This window comes from Bufo gargarizans, chromosome 1 (assembly GCF_014858855.1).
Source record: "Bufo gargarizans isolate SCDJY-AF-19 chromosome 1, ASM1485885v1, whole genome shotgun sequence".
Taxonomy (NCBI): domain Eukaryota; kingdom Metazoa; phylum Chordata; class Amphibia; order Anura; family Bufonidae; genus Bufo; species Bufo gargarizans.
The window spans coordinates 252,055,651-252,077,639 of NC_058080.1; the positions used below are offsets into that span (position 1 = coordinate 252,055,651).

Sequence of the window (21,989 nt, forward strand, 5' to 3'; positions counted from 1 at the left end):
CAATTTTGCCATTTGGATTTTATTACAGCTTTCACTGTATGGGATAAATACTTCTACATTTTAATAGTTTGGGAATTTTAAGATGTGGTGATAGCAATGGTGATTATTTTTATTTGTAAAATGGGAAAGGGGATGATTTGAAGGTTTCATTTTAAGTCTTTTTCACCCTTTTTTTATTTTATTTTTAGCCCCAATAGGGGAAATGAACAAGCGAATATTAGATCATTCATATCACAGACTGCTATAGTTTTCGATCACAACCTGTTGTAAAACTGGTATGGTTCTCTTAAAGGGGTTTTCCGGGATTTGGTGGAATGTGTTATCTAATGAAAGAATCCTATGCGCTTGCTCCCCTTCAGTGCAATGCTCTTGCTGTGTTTGTCAATCTTCTGTTCCCAGGACAGTTTACTTACAGCTGAAGTATGGACGGGGGTTACGTGTGTTGCTGCAGCCAATGACTGGCCTCAGTAGTGACATATGCCCAAGTAGCTTGTCACTACTGGGCCACATGTCGCTTGGGGACACTACTGGCTGCAGCGATGCATATGACTCCGTCCGTACCCTTGCCCATAGTAAACAAGCAGGAGACCGGAAAATCTAGGGTGGCAGGGAGCAGGTGAGTATGATTTTTTTTTTTCATTAGGTAGCACATGCTGAGAAGGTAATTATTAAGGAACCAAATCCTGGAAAACCCATTTGAAGAACACCTGTCAGCATTAATCAGACAGACATACTGCCTGGTAGGGTTGATCATACTGATTAAAACAATGGGGGTCATTTACAAAGACCAGCTTTTTTTTTTTATATCCCCTGCGCTGTCAGAGGGTTTATGATGAGCTGTAGTAGATATCAATCATTACTTTCTCCAGTAAATCAATGGCCCCACCCAACGTCGCCTGTGCTTAAATTTAGGAATATGAGTGTTTAATAAGTGGAAAAATGCGAGGTTCAACTTTTTTTATGTCAGTTTCTGGTGAGATTTGTGGGGGTGGGGGGAGATTTATAATAAATGATTGCCTTTTAACTTCACACATTGTTTTCTGTGCTGACCATAGGAAACTTTACCGTAATTCAAAGTCACGACAGTCATTGCACAAACTAATCATAATAAAAGGTGAATTAAATACACCATCATGTAATCTGCTGTAAGAAAGGGTAGGTTCGCACTGGCGTTACACTATTCCGTTGTAGGTTCCATTTATAACTGAATATAACCGAATGGACAGACTGAATGCCAAACGGAAGCCTTTAAGAGGCATTCCATTTTGATCCGTCCTAATAGAAGTCTATGGGCCAGCATAACGGATCCGTCTGGTTTCCGTTAAGCAGGACGGAAAAAAAAGTCCTGTTGACAGGAAACCAGATAGATCCGTTATACTTGCCCATAGACTTCTATTAGGACGGATCAAAAATGGAATGCCTCTTAAAGGCTTCCGTTTGGCATTCCGTTATATTTAGTTATAAACGGAACCTATAACAAAATGGCATAATGCTAGTGCGAACCCACCCTAAAAAATATAATTCTATCATGTCTCTCTGAGCCTTTCTGTATGGCACTGTATTGTAGCAGACCAATATTATATAGAGATACTATGAACAACCTTCAATTTGTAGGCATGTGAAATATATTTGACACCCCAAAACTATACATATGAACCCGGCATTTATTTTTCTTTTGATTGTGTTCAATAAATACATTTCATAGAAATCAAGGAAAAAATTTGTCATAAAAAGAAGCGGTTTCCCATCAGAACTGTGCTAGTGTTCAGCTTGGAGAAGAGTATGTCAGACCGGGCCACAGGCTTCTCCTCTGTTGTCTGCCAACTCAGATTCTTCTGGGTCCATGCATAGGTTTGATTTCTGGAGCATTTTTGGCCCTGTCATCCCAATGATCAATGCCCCTATTGGTGCCGTGATTAAAATAGCTAGGAAAGCGACGGTCAGCACATCCATGCCATAGTCTTCAAACTGTTTGTTTCCAGTGTTTCTTGCCATATCCAGGGCTACAGAGCCAATGGCAGCCTGAATAAAAACAATACAACGTATTTAATAATTATAGCAAACCAGAAATCAACAATATTTAGTCCCCTGCTTACTTGTCCACAAACTAAAACGACATTAAAGGCTTTCCTGACTGCCTATTTTAGTAAATACAAGCATTTTCTTCTTAGAACTCTGGCTTGTGTTCTTCCTCTGTTAGGGTCCATTCACACATCTGCAGTGTTTTGCGGATCCGCAAAACATAGCGCCAGCACCCCAATAGAAATGCCTATTCTTGTCCGCAGCTGTGGACAAGAATAGGACATGTTCTATTTTTTATTTTATTTTTGCGGAGCCGAAATGCGAATGTGGACAGCACAATGTGAATGTGTGCTGTCTGCATCTTTTCCGTTACTCTTGAAAATTAATGGGTCTGCACCCGTTCCGCACAATTGCGGACCCATTCATATGGACGTGTGAATGGACCCTAATTCTTCACAGAAATTTATGATTAAATTGATAAGTGGGTGTTACCAGATAGGGGTGCGTGACAAGGTTGAATTAGCAATTATAATGTCAGACTGTGCAGGGACACACCCCTTTTGATAATGAGATTGGTAACACCCTGGTGTTGATTCAATTATAAATATTAAAGGGCTGTCACGGTTCAGCAAATAACATTTATTATTATGTAGAGAAAGTTAATACAAGGCAGTTACTAATGTATTGTGATTGTCCATATTGTCCCCTTTGCTGGATGGATTCATTTTTCCATCACATTATACACTACTCGTTTCCAGGGGTTACGACCGCCCTTTAATCCAGCAGTGGTGGTCGTGCTTGCATACTATAGGAAAAAGCACCAGCCTATGTGCTCTTCCATGGCACTTTTTCCTACAGTGTGCAAGCACAGTCACTGCTGCTGAATTACAGGGTGGTTGTAACCACGGAATCTAGTAGTGTATAATGTGATGGAAAAACAAATCCAGCCAGCAAAGGAAGCAATATGGACAATCACAATACATTAGTAAGTGCCTTGTATTACCTTTATCCACATGATAAATGCCATTTGCTGAAGTGAGACAACCCCTTTAGGAAGGAATAAAAAGCAAAACATTAAAAAGATGCTTGGGAAATACCTGCTTTATTAAATGAAATAACCCTTTTACAGGGGTAATAACCGTTTTATATAATGATGGTTTATTGGTAGGATATCCCATCACTTATGATTGGTCTAGGTCCAACCCGAGACCCCCAATGATCTTGCGAATGAAGGGACTGCAGTGCTGGTTTTGTGTAGTACACCACAGCCTACTCAGGCGAATAGAGATGGATGGGAGGGATCCCGCTGTGCAGGGAAAACTAAGATTCGGATGCAATGCTAAGGCAGCACTGTGTCCTTTTTTTTAGAATCTGTGGGTGCCCCATGTGTCAGACCCACCATCACACCATGTGTGATGCACTTTTTTTTTTTTTAATGCCTGTCACACGTCCATTCTAAGAATAATGGGGTTATTTATGCGTCAGTTTTTTGACAAAATAATGAAGAATGGACGTAAAAAAATAGAACATGTTCTATTTTGTCCGTTTTCACTGATCGACAGCCCCCATATAATTGAAGCGACCGCTATTAACGTCCATTTCTCAGAAAGGCATCAGTGATTAAATGCCAGTTAAAAACATACCGGTTTGCCATTTTTAAAGATTTTTAAATTTTTTTCCCGTTGTGTGAATGTAGCCTAAGGGTTCTTCAGAGACTGGGGCTGCCAACACCTCTGTCTAGCGCAGAGTCTTGGCACCATGTTCCTCAGTTCTAAACTTGTCCCATACCATTTCAGTACCTTCTATCCCTTCTTAATTATTATTTCCAAAATATAATAAAAAGAAGTTGTCAAAGTAAAAAGTAAGGTTCCGGTAACGGCTTGGTTCACATAGATAATCATATAATTTATCTGCCGGGGTTGAAGGCTTGTATAGACCGGGCTGCTGTAGTGAACCTGCTCCATATGTGGCAGATGCCGGCTGTATCATACAGCAGACATCCGGCCGCAATGACACGGAATGGTGATCGTGCCGAATCCCGTCATTTAACCACTTGGACAATGCCGCTCAACACCATCTCGGCAGCTCCCGCAGTGAAATCATGGGGCTCTGATCGGTTACCATGGCAGCCTGGATGTTTCTGAAGCTCCCCAGAGCTGCCACGGTGAGCTCTCTGCTAAGCACAGCTCAGCAGGAAGCGTGTGAAAATCCTATTCACCCTAATACAGGCATCTCAAACTGCGGCCCTTCAGCTGTTGCAAAACTACAACTCCCACAATGCCCTGCTGTAGGCTGATACCTGTAGGCTGTCCGGGCATGCTGCGAGTTGTAGTTTTGCAACAGCTGGAGGGCCGCAGTTTGAGATCCCTGCCCTAATAGATCTCTAAAAAAAAAAAAAAATAAAGTTTACGTTTAAATCACCCTCCTTTCCCAATTTTAAATATAAAAAATATTAACAATAAAAATAATTATCGCCGCAGCCAAAAATGTCTTAACTATTAAAATTATTTTTTTAAAAACCTCTTGTGCAGTGAACTCTGTTAAAGGGGAAAAAAAGTTATAACCACACAATTCGCCATTTTTTAGTCACCTTTCCCGCCCCAAAAACTGATCAAAAAAGTACCACAAAAATGGTACCTATAAAAACTACAGTTCTTCCGCAAAAAACAACCCCTCATACATCTCTCTAGACCGAAATATAACAAAAAGTTTTTTTTTTTTTAAAGTAGCAAAACAAAACTCTACACAAGTTTGGTATCTCTGTATTCGTATTGAGCCACAGAATAAGGACATCATGTCATTTTTAGTGCACAGTGAATGCTGTGATGTAAAACCACACAAATTGGTGAAATTGTGTGTTTTTCTTCAATTTAACCCCACAAATAATTTTTCCCCGTTTTCCTATAACAGACATGGTAAATTAAATGGTTCCCTTAAAAAATACAAATTATCCCGCAAAAAGTACGGTAAGCCCTCATGTGGCAATATAAACAGAAATTTTTAAAAAAGTTGGAACGTGGGGAGGAAAAAACGAAAATGCAAAACCCAAAAATTGGCCAGGTACTTACAGGATGATTTTTGTTTTTATCTTCCCCCAATCTTCCAAGAGTCCCAGCTTTTAACATTTTTGGTTCACAGACATATTAGGGCTTATTTTTTTGCAGGACAAGTTCTATTTTTTTAATAGCACTATTTAATTTACCATATCTTGTATTGAAAAAACAGGGAAAAAGGAGATTTTTTGTGAAACTCACCTGTAAAATCTTTTTCTCGTCTTTTCCATTGGGGGACACAGACCATGGGTATAGCTTAGAGGTATTAGTAGGAGGGACACTATGCAAATACAGCGCCTCCTCCTCGGGCTATACCCCCCGACTCCACCAGGAGGAACTCAGGCGTTGCACAAGCAGTAGGAGAAGTAGCAAGAAAAAATTATGGAAACCATCGGACCAAGCCATAAGGTCCAACCATAAACAGAAACTGAACTGAATACCCCTCCTGCAACAGGCAGAATGGGTGGGAGCTGTGTCCCCCAATGGAAAAGACGAGAAAAAGATTTTACAGGTGAGTTTCACAAAAAAATCTCCTTTTCTCGTACTTTTTTCCATTGGGGGACACAGACCATGGGACGTCCTAAAGCAGTCCATGGGAAAAAATATCAGCACCGCCAGGAGGAACGTCCAACGGTCAAACAGGAACCACAGCCTGCAAGACCCTGCGGCCAAAGACAGCATCAGCCGAAGCCAGTGAATGCAACTGATAAAACTTTGTAAAGGTATGTAAGGACGACCAGGTGGCCGCCTTACACAGCTGAGATGCAGAGGCACGATTGCGTCTTGCCCAGGAAGCCCCCACCGCCCTAGTGGAGTGAGCGGTAATCCTAGCCGGGGGAACTCTACCACGAGCGCGATAAGCCGCGGAAATAGCCGAGCGGATCCAGCGCGCCACAGTGACCTTGGAGGCCGCCAGACCCTTGCGAGGCCCCTCGGGAATCACAAATAGGGAATCTGAACGGCGGACGGAAGCAGTAGCCGCGAGATACACCTTCAGGGCCCGTACGACATCCAGGGAATGCAGAGTGCGTTCCTTGGGGTTAGCCGGAGAAGGGCAAAAGGAAGGCAGGACAAGATCCTCATTAAGGTGGAAGGGAGAAACCACCTTGGGCAAAAAGAAGGGGACCGGACGGAGCACAACCTTATCCTGGTGGAAAACCAGAAAAGGCTCCTGACAGGAAAGAGCGGCCAGCTCCGACACCCGTCTGATGGAAGTTATGGCCACAAGGAAGACCACTTTCCAGGTGAGAACAGTCAGAGAGACCTCCCTCAAAGGCTCGAAGGGGGCCAACTGCAGAGCGCACAGGACCAAATTGAGATCCCAAGGAGGCAAAGGGGGAACATACGGAGGAACCGAATGTGCCACCCCCTGAAGAAAGGTCTTCACAGGACCCATAAGAGCAAGGGACCTCTGAAAAAAAGACGGCCAGCGACGAAACCTGACCTTTCAGGGAACTAAGCGACAGTCCCTTCTCAAGCCCGGACTGAAGAAAAGACAGCACCATCGGGATGGAAACGCGAAGGGGAGGGAACCCCAAACTCTCACAAAAGGACAGGAAGGCCTTCTAGGTACGATAGTAAATCCGGGAGGAAGAAGACTTCCTCGCTCTGATCATGGTCCTAATCACTGATTCCAAGAACACCCTCTTCTTCAGGATGGCGGTTTCAACAGCCACGCCGTTAAACGAAGAGACCGTAAAATCTGGTGGAAGAGCGGGCCCTGAGACAGTAGGTCCTGTCTGTCGGGAAGAGGCCATGGGGCGTACCACGCGCGGCGAGGCCACTCTGGGGCGATGAGAACGGTCGGGATCCCTTCCGCCTCGATCTTGCGTAGAACCTTTGGTAGAAGAGGCAATGGAGGGAAGACATAGAGGAGGCTGAAGTCCTGCCACGGAGACATCAGCGCGTCCACTCCGTACGCCTTCGGATCTCGGGCGCGAGCCAGGAACACTGGGAGCTTGTTGTTGAGCCTGGACGCCATCAAGTCCACATCCGGACGGCCCCATCTGTGGCAGATTTCTGCGAACACTTCTGGATGCAGAGACCACTCGCCTGGATCCACCTTGTTGCGGCTTAGAAAGTCCGCTGTCCAGTTGTCCACTCGTCCACTCCTGGAATGTAAACTGCTGACAACACCGGAACGTGCGACTCCGCCCACGTCAGAATTCTCGTCACCTCCTGCATCACCGTCCCGCCCTGATGGTTGATGTAGGCCACGGCCATGGCATTTTCCGATTGAATCCTCACCGGGAGGCCCGCAAGGAGAGGGGTCCAATGGGAGAGAGAGTGAAAAATCGCCCCCAGTTCCAGAATGTTGATTGGAAAGCGAGACTCTGCCGCCGACCAAATCCCTGGAACCGTGCGAGACTGGAGAACGCCGCCCCAACCCAGGAGGCTGGCATCGGTGGTGACAACCGTCCAGGAGAAAGGAAGAAAGAATCTCCCCGACCTCAGGTTCAATGGGGATAGCCACCAATGGAGAGCTGCCCGAACCCGCTGAGACAAGCGGATGCGATCGTCTAGACCCAGAGAGATTTTGTCCCAGAGGGAAAGGATCTCCTGTTGTAACAAGCGAGTGTGAAACTGGGCATATGGAACAGCTTCGAAAGAGGCCACCATAAGACCCAGGACCCGCATGCATTCCCGTATGGAGAGGAACTGGGAGCGTAGTAGATGCGACACTGCCCCCTGGATCTGGGAGGACTTGGAGGGTGGCAGGAACACTCTGGCGGACAAGGTGTCCAAAATCATTCCCAGGAAGGGGAGCTTCTGGGATGGGAGGAGAGAGTACTTTGGGAAATTGATTTTCCAGCCGAACTGTTCCTGAGTCTGAACAGTGATCCGGACGCTGTCCTCGGCCTGCGGAAGCGAGGGGGCTTTTATCAGGATATCGTCCAGATAGGGCAGCAAAGGAATGCCCCTGGTACGAAGAAGCGCCATGATCGGTGCCAGGATCTTGGTAAAGACCCGAGGGGCGGTTGCCAACCCGAAAGGAAGGGCAACAAACTGATAGTGACGAGCCCCAATGGCGAAGCGCAGGAATCGTTGGTGAGATTCTGCGATCGGAACATGCAGATAAGCGTCCTGGATGTCCACGGACGCGAGGAACTCCCCTGGAAGAGAAACAATAACGGAGCGGAGGGATTCCATTCGAAATCTCCGCACCCGTAGAGATTTGTTGAGCAGTTTTAGGTCCAGGATCGGATGCACCGACCCCTCTTTCTTTGGGACCACGAACAGGTTTGAAAAAAACCTGTGCCCTGTTCCTCTGGAGGAACGGGGGTAATAACCCCCTGGTCCAGAAGGGAAGAAACTGCCCGTAAGAGGTCTGAGGCTCTGGTCGAATCCCCCGGAATGCGAGAACTCCCCTGGAAGGAGAAAAAAACGTTCCAGTGGTCTGGACGCGAACTCTATCTTGTAACCAGACGTTACAATCTCTAGAGCCCATGCGTCCTGAACATGAGCCCTCCAAACCTGCTGATAAGAAAGCAGGCGGCCCCCCACCACGAGGGGTGGGGGCGCCCCTTCATGCAGAAGATTGCTTGGAAGCAGCAGGGCGGGTCGACTGTGTCCTCGGGCGCCAGGTAGGCTGGGGTTTGAAAGAGGGCTTCTTGCGGGAGTCCTGTGACCCTCCTGCAGAGGAAGCAGGCGACGACTTGTTAGCAGAGAAGGACTGGTACCGAGAACCGGAAGTCCTCGTCCGAGGGGGCGCTTAGCCCTAGGCTGGGGAAGGTGAGTGCTCTTGCCCCCAGTAGCAGCAGAGATGAACTCATCCAATTGAGCCCCAAAAAGTCTGGAACCCTCAAAGGGGAGGTACGCAAGGGAATGCTTGGAGGAAGCGTCAGCGTCCCATACCTTCAACCAGACCTCCCTGTGTTGAATGACCGAGAGGGACGAAATGCGGGCAAAAAGGGAACCGATGTCCATGGAAGCCTCACAGAGGAATTTGGAGGCCTGAGACATCTGGAGCACCAATCCAGATTGTCCGCAGACGCACATTGGTCCGCCAGGTCCTGGTGATGGCGCTGCAGCCACATTGAGAGAGCTCTGGCCACCCATGCCGAGGCAAAGGCAGGTCGCAGGGACGTGCCCGCCAGTGAGAATATGGATTTTGCCAGAGAATCTAGGCGCCTGTCCACAGCATCCTGCAGAGAGGAGCCGTCCAGGACAGGGAGGGCCGTGTTTTTGGCCAACCTGGCTACCGGGGGGTCCACCCTAGGGGAAGAAGACCACTTCTCCACGCTGTCCGCCGGGAAAGGATAGAGAATATCCATGCGTTTTGTGGCGGAAAACTTCTGATTAGGACGGTTCCATGCCCTGGCTATGACAGCAGAAAATTCCTCATGGACCGGAAAGACAGCAGCCTCCGGTTTTTTGGGAGGAAAAAGGGCGAACTCCCTTCTAGTGGAGGGGGGGGGGGGGTGGAGAGGAGTCTGAGCAAGCTTCTAGCCGAGGGGGAGAAGCGGAGTCATCCGAGGAGGGATGCTGTCGCTCACGCTGCCTCTTAGTAGTCAGGCGTCCTCTGCGGGAACCACTGTGAGGGGACGGAGTGGTTGGCGCTGCAGGATTGGAAACGGACATACGTTCCATAAAAGACATGGCTGCCCTGGCCGCGCTGGACATGGCAGATGCCCAAGTGGGGGCCGCAGGCTCCGCAGTGACCGGGGAAGGGGGGCGCGACTGGGCAAGAGAAGGGGGAGAAAGGTGATTCTATCCAGGTACAGGGCAGGAGGCACAGGCACCAGTGACTGAAAGTAGGAGCAGACACTCCATACAGGACCCCATTGGGGTCTGAGAAGAGGTCTTACCGGACTTAGGCTTAGGCATGATGGTCTCTTCACAAAAGTGACTGGAATCAGTACAGAGAGAAAAAATCCTACCGCTCAGGCAAGAGCACAAGCAACCAATCCAGAGAGGAGCGGGGGAGCAGCCGTTCAGTGTGAGAAGCTTCTCAGCAGCAGCAGGAAGGAGCCGGAGTGCTGATTAGGCTCCGCCCCCTGATCGCATCGTAGGAGCGTGAAAAGAGCGCGCTCTCCGCTCTCTGTTTAAAGAAGGGAAATAAAATGGCCCCTGGCGCCGCTCAGCGTGAAAAAAAAAATAAAGTAAGGCGTCCCCAGCAAGGGGGATGACAAGCCCAGAGAGCGGAGACCAGAGGGGGAAGAGCGCTGCTTGTGAGATAAAGCAGCGCCGCTCAGAGACAAGATATGCCGCCAGAGAAGGAGCGTCCAGAGACGCCTGCCCAGTTAAGTGCCTCCATGACCCTTGCGCCCCAGACAGAACAACAATGCCACCTAGATCCCCATTCACCCAGGAGGCCCATAGGTCTCAGAGCAGAGAGGGAGGGAGGGGACACACAGAGGTGCAGCTTCATACTTATCTGCTCCTGCAGATCTTCTTCCTCTACTCCAGGACCAGCAGGGATGCACCTCTTCAGACATCTGACTCCTTGCTCAGGAGTGCAGTGCTCTGGCGGAGGGTGGCAGCAGGTGACCCAGGAGCTGGTGGGATGTCGGAGCTAACAGGTCGAGCCCAGGTCCACTTGCCATCTTGGGGGGAAAATGGAGGCAGCCTGGCAACGTCCAACAGACGGCGGCGGGCACTCCATGGGGGACCAGGAAGGCGCAATGCCGACCTGCGTCCCCAGCTGGAAGAAAAATAACAAAAGGGAGACGAATGAAAAAATGTCAACCTCCTTCACCAGACACTAAAAGACTGAGTTCCTCCTGGTGGAGTCGGGGGGTATAGCCCGAGGAGGAAGAGCTCTTTTGTATTTGCATAGTGTCCCTCCTACTAATACCTCTAAGCTATACCCATGGTCTGTGTCCCCCAATGGAAAAAAGTACGAGAAAAAATCTTTTTGGAGTAAAATTGTTTTGTTTTTACGACGTTCACATTGCACTAAAAATGACACAATGACGTTATTCTGCTAGCCAGTAAGATTATGGGGATACAAAATTTATGTACTTATTATGTTTTACTACTTTTAAAACTATAAAGACATTTAAAAAAAACAACTATTCTTTGCATCACCATATTCTGACAACCATAACTTTCTTTTATTATTTCAACTACAGAGCTGTGTGAAGACTTGTTTTTTTTTTTTAGCAGAAGGAGGTGTAATTTTTATTGGTAACATTTTGGGTTACATATGACTTTTTGATCACATTTTATTCAAAGTTTTTGGGCATCAAGGTGACTTAAAAGGGGCAATTTTTTTTTTGTCTTCTGTTACTGAAGCCACTGAACAGAAAAAATATTTTTATTTTAATAGTTTGGATTTTCAAACGTGGCAATGCCCATCGGCCCAGATGCCGCTGATGCAACTGACAGTTGTGTCTGAGGAATTAAATAACTGTAATCTGAGCGATCACTGATCCCAGTCACTGCTGGCGGGAGTCTGCTGCATTATACTATTACACCCCATGGTATTTTTATAGGCTGCCTGTCAAACCCTACCACAGACAGAGTTTAGAAGGCAGCTTACTATGACAGGCTTAGGAGCCTTCACAAAGGCCTTAGGCTGTCATAGCAACAGATTGGATCCCCACGATTCTGCTGCAGGGGGCTCCTTCTGTCTGACCACTCAGATTCCACAGTCGTTATTGACTGCGAGGGGCTAAATGACTGGCATCAGCTTGTATCATTAAGCTGGGTGTCTGATGTATTATACAGTTGGCAGCCGCTAGTGAGCTCACTCCATACATTCAATGCCATCTAATGCCATATATGCACTGCATTAAGTATTTATTAACCCCTTAAAACATAAGTATAGCAATACAAGAATGGATCCTAGCCCAACTATATAGGGTGTATGGGTTTACCAGAGTGAACTGTAGTGCTGAATAAAAACTGATTTCATGAGTAACAAGATATCAAGATCAATGAGAAAATAGTTTCTGCTCGCCCATTTTTGTCATGCCATATAGTATTTAATATATTTGCAAATCTCATTGTGTGTCAAGACTTAAGATGGATTACTTTCCTCATACACAGTAGTTACAAATACCGCCCTTACCTGAACTGTAGCTTTCGGCATCCATGCCAAAGAAATAAATACTTTTTCTTTCATATTAAAACCTGCCCAGGTAACCATCAGGAAAGTGAAGCATATTCGTATGATCAATGCAATTCCAAGGGTGGCAACACACAATCCTTAAATGTAATCAGAGAAAACAATTAAACTAGTAGATCTCAGGGATTTAGTTTAGGGCCATATGTCCAATTCTGTGCTGATGAATTCCTTGAAGGGGTTGTCACACTTCAGCAAGTGGCATTTATCATGTGGAGAAAGGTAATACGAGCCACTTTCCATGGTTACAACTACCCTGCAATCCATCAGTGGCGGTCGTGCTTGTACACTATTTTTTCTATAGTGTGCAAGCCCGACCACCGCTGATGGATTGTAGGGTGGTCGTAACCATGGAAACAAGCAATGTATAACGTGATGGAAAAATGATTGAAGCCAGCAAAGGAAGCAATATGGACAATCACAATACATTAGTAAGTGTCTTGTATCAACTTTATGTACATGATAAATGCTATTTGCTGAAGTGAGACAACCCCTTTAATACATCTTTATAGCAGCGGGAATTCTGTTAGAACTTGTGCACACGGCAGTTGCCCTTTTTTGCGGTCCGCAAATTGCGGATGTGAAAAAAAAAAAAGATACCGTCGTCCCCATTCCACATTTTACAGAACAGAACGTCCCGTCATCTATAGAACAGTCTTATCCTTGTCTGTAAAACGGACAAGAATAGGTCTTGTTCTATTTTTTTTGCGTTGCGTGTGCCGTGGAATGGACATACGAATGTGGACAGCACACAGTGTACTGTCCACATCTTTTGCAGCCCCACTGAAATGAATGGGTCCGCCTCCAACCCGCACAAAATGCAGATGGGATGCAGACATAACACAAGGTCGTGTGCATGAGACCTAATACGGAGCTCCAGAACACTGACTTTTTATGCCAAAATTTTGGCGCAAATGGAATGATACATTTCTCCCTTCCCCTTTTGCAGGGGATTCAGAGCTCTGTGTTAGAAAAATGGAGTTCCGACCACTACTCAATGTCATTTTAAATACAGCACCATTCGGCCTCATGCACACGACCGTTTTTTTTTAAGGTCCGCAAAAATGGGGTCCGTAGGTCCGTGACCGTTTTTTCGTCTGTGGGTCTTCCTTGTTTTTTGGAGGATCCACGGACATGAAAAATGAAAAAAAAATGTAAGTCAAGTTTGCCATTGAAATGATAGGAAAAAACGGACACGGATCACGGACACGGATGACAATCTTGTGTGCATCCGTGATTTTTCACGGACCCATTGACTTGAATGGGTCCGTGAACCGTTGGCCGTGAAAAAAATAGGACAGGTCATATTTTTTTCACGGCCAGGAAAAACGCATCACGGATGCGGCTGCCAAACGGTGCATTTTCCGATTTTTCCACGGACCCATTGAAAGTCAATGGGTCCGTGAAAAAAAAACGGAAAACGGCACAACGGCCACGGATGCACACAACGGTCGTGTGCATGAGGCCTTCCTCCAATAAAGATAAAATACAACTGAAATCTCCACATTGCCAGTTAGGCTACATGCACACGAACGTTGTTTGTTTCAGTGTCCGTTCCGTTTTTTTTTTTGCGGATAGGATAAGGACACATCAATTTCAATGGGTCTGCAAAAAATGAGGACAGCATACTGTGTACTGTTTCAACGAGGGTCAGCCGGCACTCCGTTTGTAGGCGTGGTGCACGAGTCCAGGGCCAAAGTCCAGGTACAAGCAAAAGAAAAGACCGGCACTCACTTTTTTCTTCAGAAAATTTTTCTCTTTATTCGCCACACATCAAGTATTCAGTGACGCGCGTTTCGGCTCTGCTGCGAGCCTTTCTCAAACCAATGGCATATAACAAAATCAAGCAGTATACATGATTTAAATAGACCGCCACAGCGGAAGTGACATCAAGTAGTCATGGTGATTAAACAAACAAATAGAATAAAAAGAAAAAAAGAGACAGGAAGGGGAGGGGGAAAGGAGGAAAAAGAGAAAAGAACAAAGTAACAATTTGAATAATCAGATACACGTGAGAAGCGGCCCAACTGCAACAGCATCAATGAAAATAGTAACAATTGTAGATTCCTATGAGATTCTCTAGATAATCATAGTAGCTTGCAATTCAGATGATGCGGTTGGGGAGTTCCTCACGTTTTCTGTAAAAATACAAGAAAACAAAATATAAACTTAACAAAAACGGAAATTTACAGGAAGCTATGGAGATCATACTCCCGGTTTAACCCCATGGGTTCCAGTGTCTGGAGGGTATGAATCCAATAGGATTCACGCTTCTTTAACATTTTCAATCGATTGCCACCTCTTCGAGGTTGTTGTATCTGCTCAATAATTTGAAAGCGCAACTGCGCAATATTGTGCTTACAGCGATCAAAGTGGTAGGGGACCGGTAAAAGTAAATTATTTTTTCTTATGGTGGACTTGTGCTTGGAGAAGCGATCCTTCATTTTGCCCCACTAGTCCGCTGGATAGTTTTGAATTTGATATGGACGGTCAGCGTTTTTTTTAGGAATATTCGACTTAAGGCACACTTCTCAGGTTTGCAATCTACCAGTGTTGAAATATGCGCAAATAGAGTGACGACCGGTGATACTTGCCTATCATTAAAGGACTTTGGACTGAGAACCAAGAGTCATTTTCAACCACCAAAATGTTACCATCCTGTTGAAACATTTATTTTATTGGTCCAACGTGATATGTTAAAATCTTTACAGGAAACACGACAAAGTGGATTTCATGTGAACCACAACTTGTCGCGACTTGAAAGACAGGCTATTGAAAACCTATTGGATGACGGTAGCCTGATTTTCAAGCCTGCAGACAAGGGGGGTGCTCTTGTCTTGATGGACAAGGAATATTATGTGAATGAGATTCTGGGCCAGTTGGCCAATACTGATGTATATCGTCCATTGGATGGCGATCCGGTATATATTATTAAAAGGAAATTGTGTACTTTGGTTGATACATTTACTTCACAGCAGATTATTGATCCCAAATTGGGGGAATATCTGATTAATCATCATCCTGTAACACCGGTGTTTTATACACTGCCCAAAGTGCACAAATCTTTGACTCAGCCACCGAGTCGTCCTATTGTGGCCTTAACTGACTCTATTCTGTCTCCACCAGCTATTTTACTTGAAAAGGTCATGACACCCCTGACTAAAAATATGCCGTCTTTCCTGCTTGACACGAATCAATTTTTGCGTGAGGTTGGGACCCTGGTGTTACAGGATGATGATTTGTTGGTAACTTTTGATGTTTGTTCTCTGTACACTTCTATTGTCCACTGGAAGGGTATACGGGCTGCTGAGTGGCTTCTATCCTTCTCCTCTCACAGTGAAGGCGCTAGACTATTTTTTTTGAAGCTACTTGAAATTATTCTAACTGAAAATTACTTTTTATTTCAGGATACCTACTACCAGCAGTGCTGTGGGACCGCGATGGGCTCGAATGCCGCACCGCCATATGCAAATTCATACATGTCATGGTTTGAAGATAAACACATTTACAGCAATGATCTGTTTAAAATCCATTGTATTTTTTGGCGAAGATTCGTCGATGACGTGTTTTGTGTATGGCGGGGCGGCATTCGATCCCTTCGTGCCCTCTCAGATTATTTAAATTCGATCTGGCCCGAGTAGCAGTTTACTCTGCATTATAATGACCACGAAATTAATTTTTTGGACACCCTGGTCATCAAGGGTGAAAGGGGGTCAATTGTGACTGATCTGTACATTAAAAATACGGACAGAAATTCTCTTCTCCATTTCTCTAGCTATCATCCCCCTACAGTTAAAAAAGCATTACCCCACTCCCAGTTTCAGAGGGTACGTAGGATTGTTTCCAACATTGAGGTGAAAGAAAAACGTCTTGATGAAATGTCTATGAGATTTGAGAATAGAGGGTATCCCACCGCACTGCTGGGTAGTGAGAGGGGTAAGGTTACCTCCTTGACCCCTAAACAGGAGTCTAGGGGGTCACGTATACCATTTGTTACCAAGTTCCATCCATGGGTTAACAAGTGTCGTTTTATTTTCTCTAAACATTGGAATATTTTGTCTAGAGCTTATCCCTCTATTGAGGAATTTAAAAGTCCTCCTTTATTGTGTTACAAACGCAACAAAAACATTCGCGACATGGTAGTGAGGGCAGATGTGGGCAGTGCTCAAACTGAGAAGCGCCAGAAGACTTTATCTACTCCTAGAAAGGGCACATTCCCTTGCCTAGGGTGTATACACTGTTCAAGTGTAATTAAAGGGGAATATTTCACACATCCCCACACAGGCAAGCGCTTTCCGGTTCGAGGCCTCTTCACATGTAATAGCAGTTTCATCATATATTTACTAAAATGCCCTTGTGGATTGTTATATATAGGTGAAACATCCATGCGAATGAAGGATCGCTTCTCCAAGCACAAGTCCACCATAAGAAAAAATAATTTACTTTTACCGGTCCCCTACCACTTTGATCGCTGTAAGCACAATATTGCGCAGTTGCGCTTTCAAATTATTGAGCAGATACAACAACCTCGAAGAGGTGGCAATCGATTGAAAATGTTAAAGAAGCGTGAATCCTATTGGATTCATACCCTCCAGACACTGGAACCCATGGGGTTAAACCGGGAGTATGATCTCCATAGCTTCCTGTAAATTTCCGTTTTTGTTAAGTTTATATTTTGTTTTCTTGTATTTTTACAGAAAACGTGAGGAACTCCCCAACCGCATCATCTGAATTGCAAGCTACTATGATTATCTAGAGAATCTCATAGGAATCTACAATTGTTACTATTTTCATTGATGCTGTTGCAGTTGGGCCGCTTCTCACGTGTATCTGATTATTCAAATTGTTACTTTGTTCTTTTCTCTTTTTCCTCCTTTCCCCCTCCCCTTCCTGTCTCTTTTTTTCTTTTTATTCTATTTGTTTGTTTAATCACCATGACTACTTGATGTCACTTCCGCTGTGGCGGTCTATTTAAATCATGTATACTGCTTGATTTTGTTATATGCCATTGGTTTGAGAAAGGCTCGCAGCAGAGCCGAAACGCGCGTCACTGAATACTTGATGTGTGGCGAATAAAGAGAAAAATTTTCTGAAGAAAAAAGTGAGTGCCGGTCTTTTCTTTTGCTAGCACACTGTGTACTGTCCGCATCAGTATGTCCGTCCCATAGCCCTGCAAAAGAAATTGAACATGTCCCCTTTCACACGGGCGGGATTTCCGCGAGGGTGCAATGCGTGTGGTGAACGCATTGCACCCGCACTGAATCCGGACCCATTCACTTATATGGGGCTGTGCACGTGAGCGGTGATTTTCACGCATCACTTGTGCGTTGCGTGAAAATCACAGCATGTTCTATATTCTGAGTTTTTCACGCAACGCAGGCCCCATAGAAAGTAATGGGGCTGCGTGAAAATCGCAAGCATCCGCAAGCAAGTGCGGATGCGGTGCGATTTTCACGCACGGTTGCTAGGATACGATCAGGATGGGGACCAGATCTTTATTATTTTCCCTTATAACATGGTTATAAGGGGAAATAATAGCATTCTGAATACAGACTATATAGTACAATAGGGCTGGAGGGGTTAAAAAATTTTTTAACTCCCCTTAATCCACTTGTTCGCGCTGCCCGGCTTCTCTTCTGTCTTCATCTTTGCTGTGCAGTAGGAAAAGGACCTGTGGTGATGTCACTGCGCTCATCACATGGTCTGTCACATGATCCATCACCATGGCAATGGATAATGTGATGGACCATGTGATGAACGCAGTGACGTCACCAAAGGTCCTTTTCCTCACAGATGAAGACAGAAAAGAAGCCGGGCTGCGCGAACAAGTGGATTAAGGGGAGTTATTATTATTATTATTATTATAATAAAAAAAAAAATTAACCCCTCCAGCCCTATTTTACTAAGCATTCTGTATTAAGAATGCTATTATTTTCCCTTATAACCATGTTATAAGGGAAAATAATACAATCTACACAACACCTAACCCAAACCCGAACTTCTGTGAAGAAGTCCGGGTTCGGGTCTGGGTACCAAACATGCCGATTTTTCCTTCATGTTCCCGCAATGCACCCGCATCTATTCCCGCAACACCCATGTGAAACCAGCCTTATAGGTTCCAGTTACCTACAGTCTCTGGCCTCAATGAAGAAACTGATATTTCTGCTCCAATCAAGCTGAAGAGCAATGGCTGGAAAATATCCCACCCCACTGCAATTATGTCTTCAACCACTGCCTGCAAAAGAAATGTACAGGTTAGAATTCTCACACGGCAGCAAAGAAAACAGACGCCAAACGGGACACAACCAAATGCACTCTCCAGCTCAGAAGTGGCTCCAGACAGCTACACCTATTGCCAGCAGGAGCATACAGTCCTGCAATTTCAGAGAGCAGAAGAATGAGTCATGCGAGTCACACGATGCCCTCTCCCCAAAAAGAGACTTTGTCGATGAAAATGCTTTCCTTCACATCAGAAAAGAACTATTCTATGGGAGTTTCAGTCATTTGGTTTAAATGAGCTGTACACAAGCCTGATATCACTATGCATGAAGACAAGCTTTGTCTAAAGTAGTACCAACCCGGATCACCAACTGGGACGGCCAAGAGAAATTTCCTGCTCAAATGCACAGTGCCAAATGTTGGCGGAAGATAATTAAAGGGCTTGTCCCATGACAACTCATCCCCTGGGTACAGGATAGGGGCCCTTTACACTGGTTGAGAATCTGGCAGATAATCATTAGAAATTATCTGGAGGTCTAAAAATGCTGCCGATTGCCCGATGAACGAGCGAAACGCTTGTTCATTATGTGATGGATAATTTGTGTGGAGACAAAAATCAGCGTTTGCCGGCAGCAGATCATGGAGTGGAAACACGATCTGCTGCTGGCAAACAATGAGTTTGTATCTGGACGCTCAATGGCATTAGTGAATGCTCCTCCCCATACTATGGAGGGGATCGCTGCACGTAAATGTGTTCTCTTCTGCTGATGAGCAGTCAATTGTCAGGAAGGAACGCTTCCTTCCCGACAATCGCCTGTTGTATCTTCCCATCTAAAGGCACCTTTAGTGTATGGTAGCTGGAGGTGCAGACACACTTATATCCACCACTCTATTCAACTCTATGGAACTGCTGGACATAGCTGAGTGCTTGTACCCTGCTGTCTCCAGAAGCCCCAGAGACTTGAATGGAGTGGTTCTATATGAGTGTCTGCTCCAGAATTCAAATGGGAAACACGACTCTTATTCCAGTGATTGACGGGGGGGGGGGGGGGGGGGGGGACAGTTATCCCCTAACTGCAGGAAAGTGGATAAGTGAATGTTAAGAGACAACCACTTTAATGGGGTCTTAGTCTAAAGAATTGTGGGCATCCAACTCTGACAGGAGCCGTCTTGTGTCAGCAGGATATGTATGTGTGTGTGTATATACGGATGTTAGTATGGACGCATTGACTGATATGCCCCGAACCTCATCAGCACCACTGAGTAACAACTGGAGCACTGGCTGTGACCCAGTCCTTATTATCCATAAGTGGGAGATAAGTGAGAGATTTATCATCGCCCTCGCCACTTTCCCTAAAAGGAGGCATGGAGAGGGCAAAGAGTGGGTGGGACCAGCAGGTCTACCATATTTATCTTTATTGAGCTATCGTAGACTTCATTTTGGTGCATGGACTGCCAGAGGAGGCGCCTAATATAGGACGTAAATTATTCTCATGGTTCAGCAGCGCAGGAGATTTCAAAGACTGGCGTAAAACGCTGGACTTTGATAAATCTCCCCCTAAGTCCTTTTTGACCCATCAGTGATTTGGAGCCAAAACTAGGAGTGGACAATACACAGAGATAAGATAAAATTCAAAGATTTTCACAAGTTCTGTGTTTTTAACCCGCACCTGGTTTTGGTTCACAACTACTGACGAAAATAACTGATCAAAAACTGATGAAAACAATGGGTCGTGTGCATGTTGTCTTAAAGGGGTTCTGCAGTTTGTTTAAACTGATGATCCTCTAGATAGATCAACAGCATCTGATCGACAGGGGTCTGACACCCGGGACCCCCGCAGATCAGCTGTTTGAGAAGGTAGCGGCGCTGGCAGTAGTGCTGCGGCCTTCTCACTGTTTACCACAGGACCAGTGACGTCATGACTAGTATCAACTGGCCTGGGCGCGGCTAAGCTCTGTTCACTTGAATGGAGCTTAGCCCCGCCCAGGCCAGTTGATACTAGTTGTGACGTCACTGGGCCTGCGGTAGCGCCGCTGCCATCTCAAACAGCTGATTGGCGGGGGTGCCAGGTGTCGGACTCCCGCCGATCAGATGCTGATGATCTATCCAGAGGATAGATCATCAGCTTAAACAAACTGCAGAACCCCTTTAAGTGCAGTTTTATCTAGTGGTTTTGGAATTAGATCTTGTTCAGCTCTCTGCCTACTTCTAGCCATGTAGTGCGATACCTCTCCAAAACCCAAGATGTGAAGAAGCACCAAAGAGAAGAAAGACTGTCAAGCCTGTCCACCTGAATGGTCGGTCTGTAAGACTATGTTATGATTTAGTGTACCAGACAAAGCGCCTAGACAAACTTCAAGGCATTTGTATGGTACATATAGTTTTCCTGTGACTAGTCATAGATTACAGTACGGTGGTTTACCTTTTCTCCAACCCAACCAATGCCTGCCAGGAAAGCCATCACCAATGTGCACAGTCCACCAGAACCAGGAAAGCCAAAGAAAAGACTACCAAACACTGCAAACAGAGACAATGCCATAAGGAGATACGACCTTTTCCATTTCAGCTTATCCTGTTAAGAAAAAAAATAAAAATGGCGAATTCCACACATACTTCCAACACAAAGTAATTTTATATACAGTATCTTAATATCTCCATGAGAAGTAGCACAATGTTCCTCTGTATACCAGCACAAATGTCCAGTCTGCAGGGAGGATGGGTTTACATGTCATGGTGGTCAAGCATGTGCCCTGCCTATGAGGCAGACAGAAACAGCTGAGAGCTTGGTTCGTCTCGGCCAGTCCCAAAGACTTTGAATTGTGTGGCACTGTGCATGCTCAACAACAGCTCCATTTAAACTTGTCCACAGGGAGAAACAATGGGGTACTCAACACTCAACATTCTAGCGATTGTGGGGCCTCTAATCAGATATTTATCACCTATCCTGTGGTTATATAATAAATGTTCTTTATTCTTTGTGTACCTTTTAGGCCTCTTTCACACGGGCGTCCCGGATTTGCTCCGGATGCGTCGCTTATGGAAACCCGCGTGAGTAGGCACGCAATTGCAGTCCGTTTTGTCTGCGATTGCATTCCAATGTTCAGCTTTTTCCACCCGCGTGAGAAAAAACTGAATGTGGTACCCAGACCTGAACTTCTTCACTGAGGTTCGGGTTTGGGTTAGGTGTTCTATTAATTTTATTATTTTCCCTTATAAGATGGTTATAAAGGAAAATAACATTCTTAATACAGAATGCTTACTAAAATGTGCCTTGAGGGGTTAAAATTTTTTTTTTTTTACTCCCCTCATCCTCTTGTTCGCACAGCCGGCATAGTCTTCTTTCAGGTGACGTCAGCGCAGGTCCTGCTGAATGAAGATAGAAGATTCTTCTATCTTCATTCAGCAGGACCTGCGCTGACGTCACTGCGCTCACCATTTGATGACGTAATCGCGCTCACCACAGGTCCTTTGGCAGGTCCTGAAAGAAGAAGAAAGAAGGCGTTGCCGGCTGCGCGAACAAGAGGATGAGGCGAGTTCATTATTATTATTTTTTTTTAACCCCAAGACACATTTTAGTGAGCATTCTGTATTAAGAATGTTATTTTCCTTTATAGCCATGTTATAA

General features: G+C 45.4%; 1 protein-coding gene across 1 annotated transcript in view; it reads right to left on the bottom strand.

Annotated features, from left to right (window-relative positions):
* Positions 1 to 1,646: 1,646 nt before the first annotated feature.
* The window catches only part of SLC9B2 (solute carrier family 9 member B2), an 81,260-nt gene continuing 60,917 nt past the window's right edge, over positions 1,647 to 21,989 (bottom strand). Inside the window, exons 9-12 of the mRNA XM_044276551.1 lie at positions 20,787 to 20,936; positions 18,271 to 18,379; positions 12,091 to 12,227; positions 1,647 to 2,022 (exon numbers count right to left, since the gene is read on the bottom strand). Coding sequence (XP_044132486.1) covers positions 1,786 to 2,022; positions 12,091 to 12,227; positions 18,271 to 18,379; positions 20,787 to 20,936 — 633 coding nt within the window. The 3' untranslated portion in view covers positions 1,647 to 1,785. The remainder of the gene's footprint in view (positions 2,023 to 12,090; positions 12,228 to 18,270; positions 18,380 to 20,786; positions 20,937 to 21,989) is intronic.